General features: G+C 37.0%; 1 protein-coding gene across 6 annotated transcripts in view; it reads right to left on the bottom strand.

Annotated features, from left to right (window-relative positions):
• The window catches only part of AGTPBP1 (ATP/GTP binding protein 1), a 76,617-nt gene that overhangs the window by 47,271 nt on the left and 7,708 nt on the right, over positions 1-21,638 (bottom strand). For 5 of the 6 annotated variants that reach the window (XR_001411293.1, XR_001411295.1, XM_014936425.1 and 2 more), the window contains exons 1-9: positions 21,541-21,638; positions 12,528-12,659; positions 11,434-11,503; positions 4,461-4,591; positions 3,867-3,934; positions 3,418-3,481; positions 2,913-3,059; positions 2,501-2,632; positions 473-566 (exon numbers count right to left, since the gene is read on the bottom strand). Coding sequence is in view for 4 of the 6 variants with exons in the window: in XM_014936425.1 (XP_014791911.1) it covers positions 473-566; positions 2,501-2,632; positions 2,913-3,059; positions 3,418-3,481; positions 3,867-3,934; positions 4,461-4,591; positions 11,434-11,465 (668 nt within the window). In the remaining 2 variants the exon portion in view is untranslated. The remainder of the gene's footprint in view (positions 1-472; positions 567-2,500; positions 2,633-2,912; positions 3,060-3,417; positions 3,482-3,866; positions 3,935-4,460; positions 4,592-11,433; positions 11,504-12,527; positions 12,660-21,540) is intronic. The other variant, XM_014936435.1, reaches the window with a different exon arrangement.

The following is a 21,638-nucleotide window of genomic DNA, read 5'->3' on the forward strand; positions in this document are numbered from 1 at the left end:
GCCAACTACACAGATATTGCTGGTACTTCCTACTGTATGTTTTATATTTTTGCTCTGAGAGTTTTGCTCTGAAGCAAAACAGAAAGAAAATTCCATTACAAAGTAAAACAAATAGTGTCACTCTAAAAGCATAAGGGACATGTGGGAACTAACTCAACAAATTGAAAAATGATGGGATTGTCTTGATCGGTGTGCCCTGACTTGGGAATAACCATGGTACAGTTTCCATGCAGAAATATTAGAAATAAAAAATAACATTTATATTCTTTTATAAACTAGATATTCAAATATTTGGTGCTACTCTACTGGATAAAATTAAACTATCAGATTTGTGGTTCTCCTTCCCACCTCCCTTTACTTTAACTTTCATCTATGAGTTACATTTTATTTCTCTAATATTTTTCATTTACAAGTAAGGTTTGAAACATATCTAAGGTTTTTCCATATACTATATTAAAGAGACCTTACTTACTTCATAAGGCTAGTGTTCTTTTTAGTAAAAGGGCCAATGATCTTAAACATCAGTTCTACCACTCCATTCTTTCCCAAGGACACTGCATTTACAGCTGGAAAAGTTAAAACCAATCAATTTTAAGATAGTGTAATAAGAAAGGCAACAGCAAAAATCAATATACTCAAACTAAAATCTATGTGAGCTAATTTTTAAGTAAACTTAAGTCTGACATGTTTTTGCTTTAAGACATACAAAGACAAGCAGACACTACACATAATTAGTGTAATAATCCAATCCTGTTAAAACTTGAAAAAGAAGAAAAAGTATTATTGCTTTACAAATAGAATCAAGTACTACTTCCAATGCATGCTTCTGCTTTGTTATTAAGATATATTAAAAAAAATAATATTTGCCTACTAAAAAGAAGAATTGTCTTTTAAAAAGAAACACCTCACAGTTTAACAAGACAGCAGGGTTTCTAAAATTCCAAGTCTATTAAAGTTCTAGGACTTGCTATTATCCTTCAGTATCAGGACAGACAAGTATGTCCACCAGGCTTTGAAAGCCAAGTGTTCAATTGGTATAAGCTTTCCTGAGCTACACGTTATGTGTGTTTGTTCTCAGGAGAAAAAAAAAGAAAAAAAAATATAAAAATAATCTATTTGAAAGGGCACAACTTAACAGAAATTATGCTAAATCCTATATTCAAGAAACGCACACCCAATGTACGTATGGCTGAAGCTCAACGCCCATCAAAAATACAAACTGCTGAAGCAGGCACAGAAATTCAATTCCTGACTGAGTTTTGCGATACATAGGCCTAACGAAGTAGGAAGAGAGCAACTAAGAATTGACTTCAACATAACAAATGCCATTATTAGTGTTGAGTTTAGTACTTGTACCAAAGCTGCAATTTCATCATCATTAGATTCTAGTGGTGAAAAGTTGCTGCTAAGTAAAGTTAGGACTCTATTCTGGTAGTAACTGTACACAAACTTTAAATAGTACTATCCATTGGAATGTAATAAGCTACTACTTTTTTCTGTTTATAAGGAAAGGGAAATACAGAAAGATAAAACTGATATAAACAGAATCCGAATTACAGGCTCAGTTCAATTTTCTACTTTCAGGATTAAGTAAGTTTTCAGCTAAGTTACACAACTACCTGTGTTAAACTCTTCAATTTAGAAGCATTTTATCTCATTATTAGACAGCTCAAACAGAAATAAAGCTTCCACATTTTAAAAGTATTGGGACTTTATGAATTACAGGTGCTCATGTGAATGTACTTAAAACATAATCTCACAGATCATCAAATCAATTATCTTAGAGGAATGTGGTTATGTTTTAAGTTTCTTGCACTGCACTTATTTAAGAGGTTTAATGGCCATTCTGAACTCAAAGGAAAAACTTCAAAGCATCTAACTGACTGTAGAGATAAGCAAGAACCACACTATTTTCGTCAACTTCCTAATGCCTTCCCAAACAAAAAATTAATCTCTTGTGAAAGAATATTAGTCCAACAGTAGGGCACTTCAATGAAAGCAATAAGGAAAAGGTTAAATAAAGAAATAAAATATTTCCTGTGTGAACCAAGTTTTAAATTAGCAATCAAGAATGAAATAGAATTATAAAAACAAAAAACCCATAAACACGTACAAGAAAGAATAATTATTTCATTTGAAGTACTTTTGCAACCTTTTCTGGTTTAGATCTTAATGCATCAGCATTTATGCACATTAGACAAGCCAAAATTTGGCACATCCAAGAGCATTGGTTAAAACCTCCCCGAACTACATATATACACACACACATATATATACACACAGAGAGAACAAAAAACAGAGATACGCAACAACTACAAAAATGCTTCACAGCTTTTATTAGAATTTAAGCAACCTGATGATATAGAAAGCAAATTCTCAGATAAAAATATTTATTTTAAGCACCTAACAGTAAACAAGCACTTAAACCAATATTTTAACCATACCTAAGTAAAAAACTCTGTATCACATGGGAAAGAAAATAATTATCTGCAATACTTACAGTTAGTTGAATAAACTCTTAATACTTGAAGACATGGCAATATTAGCTTGGGGTTCTGCAAATTCTGCTTCACTAAGTTCAATGATATATTTAGGGCACCATTAATTCTTGCTTTCATGCCAATCTTTTTATCTGACATCAAAAAAACACAAGATCAATCCCACTAATTTTGAGATTATTATAAAAAAATAAAAGTTAAATGAACTGTCAATTCCTTCTACTGATAATATCAAGTCTGCATATCTTTTTTCAACATTCTTCCCTCCTCTCTATTTTAGTTCTCCTTTTGTTCTCCTCTATCAATTCTGAGTACATGGATGTTTATATAATATTAGAAAGTAAAACTTTTCTTACGTTTCAATTATAAAATTGTAAAATATTAATCCATATTATTTAAGTATATCATTATCACCTTTTGGACCAATTTTTGCTAGAAGAGTATGAAGAAGCACCATTAATTCTTCATTTGGTGGAGAGTCTTTGCTGGCAGTCAAAAGCAGCTGCAGTAAGATCTGTGTCCCTCCTTTAGTGACTAAGACGCCTGCTCTCCGACCACCACCTAGAAAATAAAACTCAACTGTAATCTCTGCAGCCAAAGAACAGTTAAGTATCTAAGCTACAGTTACCATAAAGTAAGTCTTTAGAACAGCAATAATTTTCCTCATATGTGACTGCAGTATGCAAGAACATGCTGGACTTAGACTTACAGCAACATAAAATATTTGTGTATGATTATTTGAAAGTTGACTTCAGTCTTTATATTCTTTTTGTTCTTCATACAAATAAGCTTTAGGAAACATCAGAAACAAACAAACAAACAAACCCAAAAGACACACACAAAAATATCCCAAGAAACCCAAAAGTCTGCAGAAGAATACAGAAACATAGTCAAAAATTGCTCCTTAATGAAAACTTACCAACTGAGACTACCTCAATGAGAATGTTCAATATATTAAGAATAGTCTGAGGATCTTTTGTATTCTGCAATAAAAGCCAGAAAGATTTCTTTGCTTAATGTAGAAGTCTAATACAGTGGTTTAGATACTTAATGCTCGAAGAAACTGCCAAATCAAACATAACTTAAGATGTAACCACCTATCTAACCATCCCAACTACACAATCAGCCACAAAACCAAGTGAAATCGAGTTTGTAGCATGGCAAAATATTGTATTTCTTAGAATATTTAAAAATAAGGGAGATACATACCTAAGTAGGCTATGATACTTGTAGACTGTATCTAATCATTACAGTCCTACGCAAGTTTTGGAGACTAGCTACAATAACAACATATTTAATAATACAAAGCCCAGTGGTAAAATGAAAACTTGCCATGTACCCAAAACCACACAAATTAAAAGGTTTTACCTCTAGGGTTGACAGGATAACTTCTATTCCAGTAGAGCCCTTAGAAGTCATCTCCTTCCTGGTTTTTTCTGCCAATGAGAAAAAGACCATTTTTCTTTTAATATCCTAGCTTGCAGAAGAAAAGAAAAAGGGATCATACACAGACTGATTGGAAAATCTACACTGCAAATAATACGATCTATGTATATAAAATAAACTAAAATAAGTAAAAGACATAAGTGATTCTAAAACTCATTTTTACTTTCACTTGTTCAACAATCTTGTTGTGTCCTAGGAAAAATCCTGTAAAGAAAAAAATCTGTAACAAAGCTCTCTTCCAGATACTTCTACGTCTCATACATGCATACACACGTATACATACACTGTGAATTATTACTCAAATTATAGCTGTATGACAATAGAAAATGCACTCAATGTAACCAATATTATAATGAGACAGCAATAAACATGGCCTTAAACAGGTACTTTCAACAATCAGTGACAAACATGGATGGATAATCCAGTCCACCAAACAGAGACAAAAATTCAGAAGTTCAACAAGGAAGAAATACAAGAAGGCAGGCTCAAAACAAACTACTAAAACTAGATATTTACCTTGACTCTGAACCAGATGAAGGATCTTTGAGGTAACATATCTGGCATTGTCTGCTTCTCCTAATACAGAGTCCAAATTTATCTTCTCCAGCTGTGACAGCAGAGACATAGTCCGAGAACTGGTGGAAACACTACAAGAAAGGTTTTTTACAATCATTTTTCCATCTAGATCAGAGAAAAAATCCCACCAACAGAAATCCCATGTCAGAGTAAGGGGAGTGGCTCATTCACCTTTACATTTTATCTCAATTGGAAAACAGTCTTAATTCTCCTTAATCCTGGCAAACTTACAGATTTTGCAAAGCCTGCATTGCAGCAGACTAATTATACGTAACAGCATCTCCAAGAGCAACTGTGGACAGAGAAATTGGTTGCAGCAAATAAAATCAAGATATAGGTACAAATGTTGTTTATCCGTGTCAATTAGAGTAACTTATATTTGATATAGCTTATGTTAAGTGCCAGGATACTTTAGCAAACCTGCTACTCAAGGAAACACTATCTATAAACAGTCCCAAAGACTGTTTGCCTTACAGGCTGGTGTTTTGGGAGTGAAAGAAAAAGACTACCATTCATGATGTGAGCAAACCAGCACCCATCATTTTGAAAAAAAAATGTTGGAAGGTGTTCAAAGCTGTCAACAGAGTTTGGATTTGTTTTGAACACAATGGGTCTTTTGGCCTGACATCATAAAATTGCCTGGAAAATGGATTTTAATACAAGAAACTATTTCAAATCACACATTCATACAGACTGGAAGATTACACAGAAAGAATGAATGCAAATACTTCTAGTATTCCAAACAGAGTCTGTCTAGAAACTGGTTTATTTGCTCTCCAGTTTTAGATTGAAACAATTATTCAGAATGGTTTTGAAATTCACGTTCCCACATGAAAGTAATTTTTAGACAAATGTTTACCATTTGAATTATAGTCACGTAATTAACTACAGGAAATTATGATTTCCATGGATTAACTACCTTGACTTAACTTTTGTAACTTTAGAGCCCTGCAATAATCATCAATAATTCTTTTTACACGCATACGGTTCTGGCTATCTGCAATAAAACTAGAGTATGCAACATCAGCTTTATAAATACTGTCAGTTGTGTTTATAAGGATGAGGAAATATTACTCCTTGGTTTGTATTTTACATCTGTGAAAAGGTTTCAAACTTACAGTTAGCCCTACTAAAATTATTAGTTTAGATGTGCACAAAAATGTTAAAATCAAAGAAAAAGGTAGCTGACAGCAAAGGTTGTATTGCTGTGAAAACAAATTGATACAACAACTGCTAAAGAAACTGATTCTACCACTTTCGTTTATCCACACCGACATATGAATAACTGGAAAAAAAAAAATTCAGATTACAGATGATAATTACAAGCTGTTAACATCAATACTAAGAAATACAATCATAGAACTTGCATCAAAATAATTTTATATTGAGAAGTAAGTGTTATGACCTCAGTTATTTGCTAGACTTTATGAGTTAAAAGTATGTTTTTGGTCTGAAAGAAATCTGTCTTGGTTGCTGAAATATTATTTTCCTTGTATAAATAAGTCATAATCCTTCCAGTACTTTCTCATCATCCAAATCAGGTTGAATAGTATAAAACCACTATTATTTGCATAAGCTTTGTTTTATTTATTTTTACTCCTCCATTTACCCACTGAACTTGAAATACTGCAAAATAAACCCAAGTTTTTAATGAAATCCACAATGTTCGTTGATCTGAAACACTAGCTGACAGAATTCCAAAGGATGTTATCTTCACCAGCTCCACAATCTAAACCTTTAGAGTCCAACCAACCGACATATAAGCCAATGTATAAGAAAAATGCTGCTTCAATTTGTGTGTGTTTTTATATATACATGTATATATAATTTCCATTGTTGTCTATCATTGGTCTCACAATGAAATAGTAGTTTGAAAGCTGGAAACAATCCAAGAAAGCAAATATGATCCTTAGGAACAAACAAAAAAGGAAAATCTAAGTTTTCATAAAGACAAAACTCATTTACAGGTATTAAAATTTGAGAGCAAACCCGATTTTTCATTGCTGCAGCCTGCAAAATCCAAACACTGTTACATGGAAGGAATATGCCATGTACAGAAGGTCAGTATTTAACATGATTTCTCCATACTCACAAAAAGTTTTAAAAGCTTTTTGCTTAGGAAGGGTAAGTAATTCTCACTACTGGGTGGTATAACAATTTTAGAGGTATAATCTCCTTCTGGGGTCAGGGTTTCTATCAAGAGCAATGAGCACTCATTGAAGCAGTTAAGGAAATACCTTTAGAATTATTTTAGGCTATTCATCTTGCAAAAAGTATTCGAACAGAAATATAGCAAAATAAATTTCACATCTTCAAGATCCCCAATAAAGTGTCCTTGAAAATAATACCAGCCCAGAGTCTACGCTGAAATATAAATTAAAGTCCTGATTTCCTCTTAGTTAAGGCTGAGTTTTCTTCTTAAAACAAGAATTGTACACTTATTTATTAATATTCTTCACTAGTATACATAGTGGCTATAATGCTGTGACAGCTTTTGATGTCTGCATGGTATATCAAACGGCTGTAGGACAAGAATTACAGCAGCAAGCCTGACTGACTCTGCTCCTGTACATAATACTGCTTACATGACTACTTATTTGACCCAAGAGCAAAATGCAAGCCCAATTTGCAATGGGACTTATTCCGGTATTTCCAATGCAAATACGTATGTTTCAACCAACAAACTGTTCAGGATCCAGATGTAGACGATAGCTCGCCAAAAACAGAAAAATCCCATGGAATTCAGTATTTTTTATCCAACAGCTAGGTTAACCATGAAAATAGTCAAAACGGCACAATAAAAACCTGTGTGCTGTCAGAGCTTGATTCCCTCTAAAGCTGCTGACATTTCAAAACCTGTGAACACCCTGAACACTGAGGCCAGTCTTTCATACAAGACCTGTTTTACCACAATTTGAAGAATCCTTATTCTTAATAAAAAGAGACATTTTTCACCCAGCCGGTTTCAAAGTCCTCTCACAAGAACACTCTGTAGTCACTGAAGGTTACATAGTCTCTTCCATCCTTAGTTATAAAAAACATGACTAAGGAGGACCAGAAGAAACTTTGTAAAGCCATATAATTCTACAGAGCTGGATGAAGACCACAGATGCTCTTCATGACAGAGATGCCCAGCCAGTCCTTAACAGCCTTCGAAAATAGTGATACAATAACCAAAGGCAACTTTATTCTAACACATTGATTCCCTTCATTTTGAAGTTTTTCTCCCTGTGGTTTAATCTTTCTATTTCTGGCTCTCCTCACTACAGATGTGACTGCCCTTTATCTGTTCCAGGGGTATGCCTCTCCAAGCACAGGACCTTGCACGTATTTCCATCAAATATTCTTAACCATTTTCTGCATTTCACAAGAGCATTTTGAAATAATTTGGTCCTCTAATACTTTTGCAGATCTTTCCAGCTTCAAGTTCTCTGTAATGTTGTGGTGTATGAAGAAATCACGGACTCGTAGGTCATGCAGTAAGCGAATCCAAAAATCCAATTCAACCATCTTTACTGCTACACAAAAAACCTACTCCCCCCATAATGCCCAATCATGGACTTACAAAAATATTTTTTTACCTTCTACTGAGCTTATCACAATAACAATTATTCTACTATCAAGACAGGTTTCAGTTCCCAGACTGTGCTCTGTTTTTTGTCAGGATGTGCTTCAGGATGCAAAACTTGTATGTCTCACTCCTCCCCTGCTCTCAAGGTCACTACTGGCACACACTGCTGCTCCAGATGCAAGTAAATCTTAACTATGTGAGTGGCCTTTCACTGAGCCCACATAATGTTAATAAGAACTCTTTCTTCTCCTTCAGAACATTAGTCAAAGCTCAAAATATGTTCAGTTATTAACTGTAACCAGAAAGAGCGAGCATGTGCAGAAACAAACTGCATCGTTTCCTTCTGACAGCAACCAACTCCTGCTGCTCTGGTATCCAGTCAGTGCTCTATTTCAGAGCACTTGGATGGAGCACTTGATTTAGCTTCCTAATGGCAGTCATACGCAATGGTTATTTTAGTAAAGCTTTAAACACATCTGTGGTACTTTAATGCCACTTTCCTGCCCATGAGAGCAGGAAAACATGAAAAATCAGATGCTTTTTTCAAGGTCATCTCAAACCACCATTGGCTATTCCCAGACTCACCCAATTTGGTTAGCTCTTCCAGGATCTTCTGTGCTAAGAAGAGAAGGTGGCTGACCTACAGCTACTTGATTTCTGCTTCCTGACTCTCACAGACACAACCACTAGGTTTGCCATCTCTGTCTTTCACTACTTAACCCAAATCTCATGAGTTCTGAAGACAACTGATAATTATTATTCTGGGATGGATTTAGAAACCCAGAATAAGCATTCCGAGGTGAATTTTACCAGGCTTTTTCATCCCATATGCTGCATGGCTCCATACGCAGGAAACACCTTCTCCATCCCACGTTCAAATGCTGCAGCTCAAAACACCCCTCACGTGACCATCTTACTTGCAGAAAGGAAGCATGAACAAGTTTGCCATCATCTCAACTGTTGCCAAAGCCTAGAGTGTGACTCTAGCTAACGAGAGAGCTTTGTGGATTTCCTACTTCGCTGGTTTAGAAAGCTATGACTAGATATAGAGAAAGCAACTGCCCAGACAGTGAGGAACAGAGGATGCCAAGGGTTCATGTCTGAAAGCAAACTCCATCAAAAAGAAAGTATCTTCTCAAAGAAAGATCCCTCATGGTAGGAACATTTATTTCAGTCCCACTGACTCAGTTTAAGCATTCTTTCTTTGATTATAACGAAGTGCTAGATTCACAACTCTCCACTCACTGTACAAGACTTCCACTATGCAAACACTAAAACACATCGTTACATCTTTTTAAGTGCTCACTATGAAAAAGGTAACTCTAACGGCTGTCATGGCAGTTCATAAAAATTCAGTTATCTTAGAATGGTTTTGACTAGTCATCTTGCGAGCAGCTTTCCAAAAGATAACAGTCAACTGAAGGAAGTAATCAGAAACCTTCAGTTTCCCAACTGTACCTACTTCCTCTGAAACTGCTGGCTGACTGGTCAGCACATTGAAGTATCAGGGTGTGACTTCTTTGCCCACAGCAAACAAGTTGTGTGTTTCAGCATGTTACAGTGAGCCTTTAAAAAAATACTTTAAAGTAGGTAGGCTTCTCATGAGTTTGTTTTAATTTTATTCCAATGCAAACCATTTACAATTTTTTTTTACCCAACCATCTCCCCAGTTACCAAATAATCTTTAGCAAGCTAACACCTCAGATTAGTTCATAGCTATCTCTGTGCAATAAATTCACCATAATATATTCATGGCTTAGGCAACAACTGTTTTGAATTGCAGGATGGAAACAAATATAATATTCTTTGTGATGGTACACTTTACGTATTATAATTAGTAGTATCTCAAAGAATACCCACTGCTGACTGAGAGTTCGACATAATACCTAAGAAACTAATATACCGTAAGTAGAAAACTTAATAGTTTCTTTACTATTTCTTTTGATCTATCTCTCAAACAAAACTGGAACAGCTAGTCTCTGATATCAAGCCATTGCACTGCTGAAGTCAGCAAAAACAAATATGATTCTACATGCAAGCATTTAAATTCGAATTTTAAATCCATCCGAAGATATAACATTAATACACAGTAGAACATGTTCTTCATGCAAATTCATCTACTCATTTTGAAAATAATTAGTATTTCAGAAAACTAAAACTGAAGCCAAAATTCCATATTTTGCCACCTTTAGAATGTTCTTTTTTTGTTATACCTGATCAGATGGTTTGATTTAACCAGGTGTTTTAACCTGTGATAGCTTAAGGTAAAGAGTAAGATTGAAAGTGTTTCAATAGTTTCCTGACGCTTAACAGACATGTTGCTTTCCACAGATAATCTCGTAACTTTTTCTGATATTTGCTAAAACAAGTTATCATTAAAAGAACAAACACAACTTTTCAACTCTTGAAGTCTTCTGTAATTTCACTGAATTTCACTGAATTTCTAGAGTTGGAAGGGACCATAGAGATCATCTAGTCCAACTCCCCTGCTGAAGCAGGATTGCCCAGAGCACATCACTCAGGGCTGCATCCAGGCGGGTTTTGAAAATCTCCAAAGAAGGGGACTCCACAACCTCCCTGGGCAGCCTGTTCCAGGGCTCCGTCACCCTCACCGTGAAGAAGTTTCTCCTCATATTTGAGTGGAACCTCTTATGTTCCAGCTTGTGCCCGTTGCCCCTCGTCCTCTCGGTGGGAACCGCTGAAAAGAGTCTGGCTCCCTCCTCCTTCAACCCTCCCTTGAGATACTTGTAGGCGTTGATAAGGTCTCCCCTCAGCCTTCTCTTCTCCAGACTAAAGAGTCCCAGCTCTCTCAGTCTCTCCTCATAAGGGAGATGCTCCAATCCTTGAATCATCTTTGTAGCCCTACGCTGGACTCTTTCCAGTAGTTCCCTGTCCCTCTTGAACTGGGTAATCTCACTCTTCTTTGTCCTAGCTGTGCATTGGATTGCAGGATTGTTGGAGAACGATATATCTATGACAAAATCACGGCTTCTTATATTGTATCATAAACTTGTCCTTCAATTCCTTCAGTAAAAGTAATCCTATGTTTTGACAATATTTGTGGGAAACTATTAAATTTATTGATAATAGTTTCAATTAAATTTAATGTATATTTTGCATTTGAACACTAACTGAATTTTTTTAATTTAAGAAGTTATTTATTAAATGTGAAGCTACTTGATGCTCATCAATATTGACTTTCTCAATGTTTCAGGACATCAACTTATACATACTTATTAGGGACCCAAATGTATATTTTATTTTATTATTAAAATAAAGACTGCTTTTTCACAAATCTCAAATAGCTTGACTGTTGAGAAGCCACTATAGTTTTAAATTTACCTTTTTTCAGATGATGTTTTTCCTTTGTTCATATCGGAAACCTGATTCTTCAAATCACCATCTCCGATAACTGAAAGATATTAAGCTACAAATTAGCAATGTCTTTTGTTCTTTAATGATGAAATGCTACCACCATATTGGATGTCTCTACACTAGAAGTGTTAAATAAGTTAATTCACATTGATTGCATTTCTCCACACTGTCACAAGCTCTCCTCTCTTCAATCTATTTGATCTGGCTTTTAAAATAAACTATTGCAATAAAAGTACAGAGTATGATTTTGCATTATAGTTCAGTCCTACCAAGCTCAGTCTGATTATAATAAAATAGAAATTCATAACAGTTACTTAACAGACAATATTTTCATGTCCATGACAGAATTTTATGGAAGAAAGCTTTTGCTGAAGCTAGTAAATACTCTTCTTTAAACTTAATTGACAATGTTGTGAGATGCCACAACATACTTATTTATGACTGCCATTTCATATATCTATAGGATAACTAGGACTAGAGGCATAGTGAGAAACATAGAGTGTTTGGTGTTCTTATTTAAGCAAGACCTGAATACATTACTTGGACAGAAACCATATCGTGCTAAGGACTCAATTTTCCTATCCTTTTAAGGACATAGTGTCCTCAGGGTACACTGCTTCCTCAAATGGTGCCTCCAAGCAATTAAGGTTGCAGTCTACAGCACCATTAACTGAACCTCAATACCATTTGAGATTTAGTAGGAATGACAAACACTCCCACTAGGAAAAAAAAACAAACAAGCAAACAAAAAACCAGCATTCTCAAAGGGCACAATGGCTAGTCTGAAGACAGAAGACAGAGTAAAGGAGAAAAATTATGTTCAGAGATATGGGTGGTGAGATCTAAGATGATAAAGCACTTGTTCTCTTAGGAAATGCAGGCAAGAAATTCAGTCAAGCACACATACAGAACACCCACCCTTCCTCCCCTCCAATAAAAAAAAATTTGTAAGACTTCTCAAAAATCCTGGTTGTTCAGCACATAATCAGGTTTTTATGACTCTACAATTGCTAAAAACCTAAAGTCGATGAAGCATGAAGCAAGCTTATTTCCAGACTTACCTGAAAGCAGAATCTTTTCCCTGCAGCCAGGAAGCAAATGCTCAGCTTTTCACATGAATTCCAGCTTGACTCAAGTTAACAGGTGTTCTAGATTTGTTCAAGTACCCTTCAAGTGTAAACTATCTTGAGTTCCTTTAAAGAAAAATCAATAGTTACAAGAGAACAGCTGTGTCCATCACAATGCAGACAACTTCATAAATTGTAAAGTCTGGATTATTCTAACCAGATTGCAGGTCTTACTGGGCAGAAAATACTGGATTCTTGTATTCAAGTAGCCAAGTGCTGTTTTGCTTGCAGTGTTGACCCGCTGTCAGACAGATGATGAACAGTCTGCCAGTGCCAACAGCTTCTACATATTATAGTGTACTGAACTGCTGTACAAGTGGAGCCAGCTACAGAGCTGAACTATCTTGAACTGCAAGGTCTTAATTTGTTTTGCTCTAAATTCACCACAAAGTATTTCAGCAAGCAGTAATGTGCAAATGCTCAAATGCTCCAGGTCAAGGGGAAAAGCAGTTAAAAAAAAGCACAGGAACTTCTTAAAAAAAACCAAACAAAACAAAAAACACCAAACAGTAAGAAGGAGCAGGGAGAAAAAGAAGAGAGATAGAAATGCATATATCAGCAATCTGGAGAGTTGTGGTGGAACATTTATGCATACTAAAATAACAAAATATCCTTAACATCTTACTAGGTGATGCAAAAGTCGTTTACAAACTATTTTTAAAACTTTTAATATTATGTTTATTTTGAATAAAGGATAGAAAAGTAAAGGCAGAAAGTACACAAGTCTCAATTTAAATGTACTTATGTACTTTTTAAACATATTTAATGTCACTTGCCTGGCAGTGGTAGCAGGGCAGAAGGTGAATTAGCTGCATTTAAAAGACCAACAACAACAATTTAAAAAAATAAGCCTCAAGTTGGAGGAGAACAGAGGAGAGCAGGGAGTGTTGACTTGTTAAACTTTAAGCCCATATGTGCAGGATTCTGTGCAATCTCCCTCTGCCTTTTCACATTATCTATGCAAAGATACCTCCTCCATCCTCCTACCTCCAGAGGGGAAAGAGACTGCTTCTTCATAGGAAATTTCTCCAGACAGGTAAAGTTCCAAATAAGAAAGCTGCATTCACTGTAATAATGCTACCAAAACTAAGGCGAATTACACGAACTGCAAGAAATTATACATAATTGTCACCTCTTTCTTTCTCCGCAGGAAAACAAAGACATGCCTTATATGACATGCGTTTGTCTCCCGTTTAGGAGAATTCACCTGCATCTCACACAGCTGTGTCTGTTGCACAGTCAAAAACAACTCCTGATTCTTCCAGAAATCAGTCCCACTCCCATTTTAGATATTCTTTTACTTTTGTGATCCTAGATCTGATGCTTTGAGGGAAGAGAAACCTAAAATGCCATCTGTTTTAAAAAAGAAGCAAATAAATAATAATCCTCTTCAGTAAAATCAGGCTTCCTTGTCTTCACTCCTAGAGTAACCTTTTTTCATTTCCACGCAAATATCAAGAACTTCATACCACACTAGAAAGCCACCTAATTGTCAAATTTACTCACCATCTTCTACCTAATAATGGAAAGAATTAAAAAAAAAAACCAAACAAGTAAATGCTACTAACCAAATACATTGCATGCACTGTCACATAGTTCTACTTGCATCTTCTTTACGGTACTTAAACTGCATGTATTTCAGTGGATAGTGAGCATACCCCTTATTTATTGCAAGCCATCCAGCTAGAATTTATACATGCTCTGAAAAGCCATCTTTAAATAAAACTGAAGAAATCAAATTAAAGTCAGTACAGTAATGTATGGCTCAATTGCACCAGAACCTGCAGTTAAGTGTATCCACTGTAAATTGCTTTCCCTTTTACCTCCCATTAATGACTAATGGACAGTAAAGAATGCGGACGCAAAACCAAACTCTAGTCCTTACTCTAAGTTTCAATCATAACATGAAAAAATGCAGAGTCACCATTACAATGTGTCAATGCTGAGCACTTTCATTATCATTTTGATAACATCAGATCTGAAAAAAATTCTTATATATTAAACACATAGTAACTTCACATCTGAGGCTCAAAAGCTTTACTTTAACCAACAGCAGCTCTGCTTTTATGGTTGCCTTTTTTCCCCCCCCTTTTTTCTTCTTCACTGAAACTGGAAGCTTTTTATACACACATTTAAAATATATCCCTGTATTTGGGAATCATACCAGACTGTCCAGTCATCAAAAACATTTTCTTGCAATGGAAAATCTCCCCAAAAAGTATGTTTTCAAACAACTGCCACGGGAGACACATCTAACAGTACCTGGCAAGCTAACAGCAAGCCAAGCAAGCAGTAGCAGTCAGACAGGACAGGACAAAATGACTCTGCCACAAAAACAGACATGCTCAGAAGCAAAACGTACAGAACATGCCAGATAAAGCCTACCTCTCAAGACCATGGAGGCTGCAAAAAAATCCAGTTCTCATGCTAAAATCCTGCTATTAGAACTCTCTCTTAGGGAAAACAACCATCATGTGTCTGCTACTGAAGCTGCAAGACATTCTGAGTTTACATAAACAGAATTCACATGCTGCAATTGACCAAAATACTTTAATATGGAACATGACTGTCGTGGAAGGGTAAGTGTAAATAAAAAAAGTAAGGTATCTTTGTATTTTCTTTTCTTAAAAGGCCACACAAACACCCTAAAAAAAAAACACCAACCACCTAAAGAAACAAAATTACACACACACAAGAAAAACAAGCAAACAAAACCTTAGAAAATAAACTCCTTAACAAAGCCAGAGACCTCTGAAATTTACCCTGGTTAATACTAGGACCTTCCTGCAAAGTACTTTGTAATTACATTCCAATACAGTTCTTTTCATCTAATGAAAACAGAAAAATCAAAGCCAAGTATAGATATACAAAGTTTATTGATACTATTAAATCTGTTTTACTTGCAGGATATTCTATTTTTTGTGGTTTTATTCTCCAGAAAGTAATTTTCTTAACCCGTATACTTAATAGAGTAAAGCCTTTTTCGAATCTGTTCACTATAGATTAAAAGAAAATATTTTATTATCATAAATAAATGAGTTACAAAAAACACGTATCAAATCATATTCACAAAGAGATAACACAAACCTTCAGGCTTTTTGTGCAACTCTATCACAATAAGTTTGCAAAACTTGGAAGAGTATTCATCTGTATGCATTTCCATGTTTTGCTTTGTACCCAAAGCTAGGTGCATCCCAAAGTACTTTCAAAGCCTGAGCTCAGACTTCACATATGCTCATCATGGAGTTACTAATTTGAAAGGTTAGAAAAAGTAAGCATGAACAAGTGCTCAGCAAAGTCAGTCAATTATTTGTTGTGTACTTATTCATCAGATAGTGGAAGCAAGGAGCTGAGCAAAATCTTTCTAAACACTACAGTAGTAAAAGAACCACTATGCAAAAAGGAAGGAATACAAAAGTTATAAGGACAGAACTGTGTCAAAAAGCAATGAATTAAAAAAAAATAAATAGAGGAACTAGGTATGAACTGAGAAAACATGTTATGATTCAAACTTTCATAAGGGCTAGGCAGAAAAAAAGTTAAAACAAAACTCTCCACTAGATCAAGTGATTGTCTTCTGGGGTATGATTCCAAAAGACACTTCTACCTCTCACAGAAGTACACATGGGTCTCCCTTATAGTCCCAATGCACATTAAACCAGAAGCAAACTGGCCTTTGATAACACTTCATTTCACATAACTTGAAGTCTCAGCAGCTGTTCATAAATTGAAATATTGTTTTTAAAGTCACTGAAAAAGTCTGTTTAAACACAACCATATAAGAAGACTGCTGCATTCCTTGTGCTCTAGGCAATCTTAATTCCAGAATATTACAGTTAGAAAAGTAAACCACAAGTAGAAGTAAGTTGTTTGCAGGAACAGATTATTTTTGTAAGTAAATTTGCACTTGTAGAAATAGGCCCTGCGTCGAAAACTTAGGACGAGCAGCAACATGTGGCAGCAAGAGTCACCATCTTAGTACCAAAAAGCAAACTACCCAGAGCATACAGCAAAAGCCCACAAATATCCCTGCACAATCTAGAAAACTGCAGTATGTTACTTGAGATTATGCAAGAGGCATTCACCAGGACAGCACTGTGCTCCTCCTTTGGCAGCAGTAAGAACAGCCCACTGCTATTAAAACAGTGGTGCTGCCTCCACAGTCTCATCCTCTTGTACCATAAGGACTGTTTCTTTGCAAAGGGCTTAGAAATTATACCATAAATAATCCCTTTGGCCATGTAATCATTTACTCATTCACACATGACATACTGTTTCGCAGTTCAGTACCCTAAGAACCATCTTCCACAAATATTTTTTTGCAAAACTGGTATTTTTGAAAAAATGTCTATTTAAAGCCATACAAATTCGCAAAGTTATCAGATGTGAACAATTTCCTTAAAGAGAACATGAGAGTTCGTGTTAGATTAAAACTCTCACAGGGTATTTTGAGATGCCACAGTTATTTGTACGAACTGATTTGTATCCTGAAAGGTCAATCCACAGTACAATACATAAAAGTTACCTATACCCAACTTAAAACTCTACTGATTGAAAACCTGGGGAAATCCTCCAAGCTTCACAACTAAGTTTCAAGTGAGCAAATCCTACATTGTACTCAACCACAACCTAGTAAACAGAAGCCACCTATATAAAGAGTTGTAACTAACGCGGCAGTGAAAATTTACTTTCTGAAGTTGCCTATTCCTAGCCCAGTTCCTGCACCTTCTTCTACAAGCACGAGGAAACAAAACCATACTCTTCTCATCCCCAATCTAACTTTGTGGAAGTGTCACGGGAATTAAAGTCCTAATGAATGGTCCCTAACGAATGGACCAGCTGTTTCTTAAATTAAATTTTATTATGAATTAGGACAGAATGGCTTTAAGTACACATTAAACGGTTACCTCTTCCTAATATTTAATATGCAAGTATACAAAAAGCTTTTAGTGTCATCAAAAAACAATAATGTACCTAAGGGTACATTAAAAGTATTTCTTCCACGAGCAAAAAGTTTGTTCAAGATACTAGAAAAACTTTTCTTCCAGATTTAAGAATCTTCATGTAGAAATGGCAGAAAATAACCCTTTATCTAACGTCTAAAGCTAACCAACTCCTCTAAGTAGCAAAAAAATCTTGTTATTTTGGTAGAAAAGAGTCTAATCTTCAAATTCAAAATAAAATTAAAAGGCTAATAACCTTTACTCGTGAAAGAAAAAAAATACTTCTGAAAATCAGCTACTGCCTCTTCCTTGTACCCTTTACTATAAATATTTATAGTAGGAAACAAAGAAGTCAGCTGATTAGTCTACCCATTGCTGCATTATAGCAAAGTGCTGACTTTTTGACGTGACTAGATAAACTGCAGCATATAACCAAACATCCAAAATGACATACATAAAGCTTCACAGAAGACCGAAGCGCTAAAGCCCTGAACAGCAGCTTGCCAACTATGCCATGCAGCCGCTTACCAGCGGTCCACTTAGCTTTGTTTTTAAAGTTAGTCACATGTAACCAAAAAAAACTGTAAATATCCAATTGCAAGTCCTTTAAATATATATATACATATATATATATATATATATATAGGGAAAAGAGCAAAATGAGAAAACACTACTTCATTTCTTGCCTGGAAAGAAGCTCCTAGCACAGCAAGCAAAAGGTTACTCTTCAAGACATGACTAACTTGCCATCACCAGGCTCACAGAGTATCACATTCAAAGCTTGCATGATTTAAGTTGACAGAAATACTGCAAAAGTCAGCTACTTCTTGCCCAGCTAGCATAACCCTTTCATCAATTAGAAGGCAAATGGCACAGAGAGGAAGAGGGGGGGCAATAAAAATAACCAGGAGGGAAGGGACAGTCATAATAGATAGAAACTAAACATTTTCCTACACCAAAAACCGAACAAGAACTGGCGACCCAGTAACTTTCCCCAGCTCTTGGAAATGCTTCATCAATACAGTGCTAAATGCCAGAGGTGCTTTCTAGCACCTAATCTAGTGACTGCTCCTTTGGCTTACGCCGTCTTGGTAGCTAAGGTCGGTCTGTAAAGAAATCAATCCAAACAAGTAAACTTGCTAGGTTCACCAGCTGAGTTAAAGCTAACTCTCAAGCCTGTTTTTAACATAGAAATAAAAAATAAAAGAAATGTGTGGCTCCATGTTGCAATTTATCTACTTAAATATATCTCCAGCCATTCCACCTCATTCTTACACAGAAACACAGTCATCGCACAGTCCATAAAATTCTCAGCAACGATTCTCACTTTCAAAACCTTGATTTGTACCATTTAGTTTATGAATTACACATGAAGCAATTAAAATAGTATTACCTGCCTTCAGTATGCAAAATCTTGGACATCCTGCTTCTCATAAACTCAATGGGTTTTTTTTTAAAGAAAATTTATAAATGAAAATTTATACATGCCTTTTAATACATTAGGCTTTTAGGGTGACAGTTTCGGGTGTGTCTCCTCTGCAGTTGTCGCAAAAGAAGTGAAGGATGTTTTGGGGCTCCCTCCTCCCCTCTACTTCCACTTTTTCTATGTTTAACTGTCACAAAACCCTATTTCGAAACATAAACCATGCTGAATTGTCCGTGTAACCAGGACACAAACAGAACAGCTCATAATCTCCTTGATACTTAGCACAGGATATCGGACAGTTAAGCTGTGGATAGTGGCAGGGCTTGAAAACACACCCAGAGATACACTGCCACCACAAATCCCTCCTAAGCACTCGTACAAGCAGCTGCCTGGTTCAGAGCTCTCATGCTCGCTCCGAGAAACTTGACTTCCCCTCCAAGTTGTTCAAGGACTTTAAACACTTCAGTTACTGCAGTTACACTCCAGGGCCAGGGTGACCTGAGCAGCACTCGGTTCTTGTGGACATTAGCAATGCAAATCGCGGGAGCAATCTCCTAAGAGCAAGCAGCGCATAGATACTGGAAATTCAAGGAGAAGTTTCAACTCACATGTCAAGGGCCAAAAAACAGGTGGTTCCCAGATACACCCAGCAAAGTGTCACCATGAATTTTAAAGACTGCAAAGTCTCTAATCATAAGATACATTGCTGACAAGTTGTTGAGTGACAGGCTGAATGCCTTCCCTAGACCAAAACCAAAACACGAGGTGAAACAGCAAGCTCCTTCTGTAAGCCAAGAGGACTTCAGAGAGCGCTCTCCCGCGTTCTGCCTCTCTAATTGTGCTTCTCACACATAATTTCAGGGAAGCTGCTCCCAGTAGCAGTAAGCTAACTAATATAAATCATCTGATTGTGTGTTACCATCTACCACCAAGATAACTGAATATTTTTCAAGTTCAAAAGCTTCCATTTGGAGACAATTTGTGAATTTCTTGAATTCGAAAACCTGAGTATGAGCACTACCATCTCCAAAACCTGAACTGAAAGCTAAGCCTGAGAGCAGCTATCACTTCACATGAACATAGATCAGGTATCACTCCACACACTAAGACTACTCCTCGGTTTGGGATCCTTTCCTCCCTTTATGAAAGACATTATAGGAGGAACTTACTCTTATGAAGCTTTCATAAAAGAGTATGTACTCCCCTTAATTTATGTTGGCATAAAAAAAACAAACACAGCAGTGAACTGAGACATCAAAAACTAACAATGATTTTTTCTTTTCTGCTGGAAGAGCAGCATACGATAAAATTATCTTGATGTAAAATACGAAGGTGTCCAGAAAAGATCATCTTGCCACTTCCCAGCCCCCAAAACAAAAAGATCTTCCAACACAGACTTGCATTCACAACGCACATCATGAGGTATCATTTCCAGAAAATCTCTTAGGTCACAAGTATAATTTCACTGAAGGATTAACCAGAAGGTGGGGCTATCCTATCAGCAGCACCCTGTCACCCATCATCATGTGCAGCGCTGAAATACACACTGAAAGCTACCTGCAGAAGAGAAGTATTTTTATGAAATACAACCTATAAAGGTAGTTCACATATTAATTTCTCCAAAAGAACACGCTCCTTGGAGAGCAAATTCCCTCGTGACAGAAAAATAAATACGCAAAAAAATCAACATTCCCACCATAAGGCTCTACCAAAGTTTCACAGCGATTTTACACCATACGGGCACACAGAAGAATTTCATCTCTGCCTCTAACACACCGCGGGAAGCGGTCAGGATCCCTAAACATCTGACTAAGCTCTGTGTCTGACAACAGCTTGCGCTGAGGAGAACACCGCCCTACCCATCGATACCCTACCCATCGATACGCAGCCTGTTCCTCGGGTTCTCTCTGACACCCGGAGAAATACCTGCTGTGCTAGGTTTCCACAACTGTAACAGGAGGCAGGGTAAGGAAAAAAAAAAAACAAAAAAAAAAAAAAAAAAAAACCAAAAAAAAAAAAAAAAAAAAAAAAAAAAAAAAAAAAAAAAAAAAAAAAAAAAAAAAAAACAAATAGCAACTGTTTTGAAGCTGGGCTTCGGTGGCAAAATGAGAGGCTGTGAAGTGACGCCATGACAGCACGCGAAGCTGGAGCAGCTTGGTGTTTCACTGAAGCTCTATGTCTCGGTAGGGCAGCCCTAAAAAAAAAAAACAAAAAACCAAACCCAACACACCGAAACGTCAATAAACTCCCGCCCAAGAAGCGTTAAGTTAAAAGGACGCTCGGCAGGCGGTGCCGCACCTCAGACAGAGCCGGGGCTACACCAACCGCCCCGCTTTCCAGGCCGGGCAGGGGCCAGGCAGCCCCGCGGCGTCAGGAGGCCGCAGGGCCGGGGGGTCTCCCGCGGCCTTTGGGCTCGGCGCAGCGGCCAAGTTCTGCCGTGAGGCCGCCTCCATCGCTCAGCCCCGGAGCCGCATGGAGCGGGGGGAGAAACGCACCCCGCGCCGGTGGCCGGCTACACAGACAACCCCCCCCGCCCCGCCTTCGCCAGGCCGCGACCGACACCCGGCGCCGCTCCTACCGCAGGGCCCGCAGCCATCTCCGCAGGTGGGGATGCGCTGGGCGCGGCTCCCGGAATGAACGGCCGCCCGTCCCCGCGCACACCCGCCGCCCCCTGAC

This window comes from Calidris pugnax, unplaced genomic scaffold, assembly GCF_001431845.1.
Source record: "Calidris pugnax isolate Ruff unplaced genomic scaffold, ASM143184v1 scaffold2, whole genome shotgun sequence".
Lineage (NCBI taxonomy): Eukaryota > Metazoa > Chordata > Aves > Charadriiformes > Scolopacidae > Calidris > Calidris pugnax.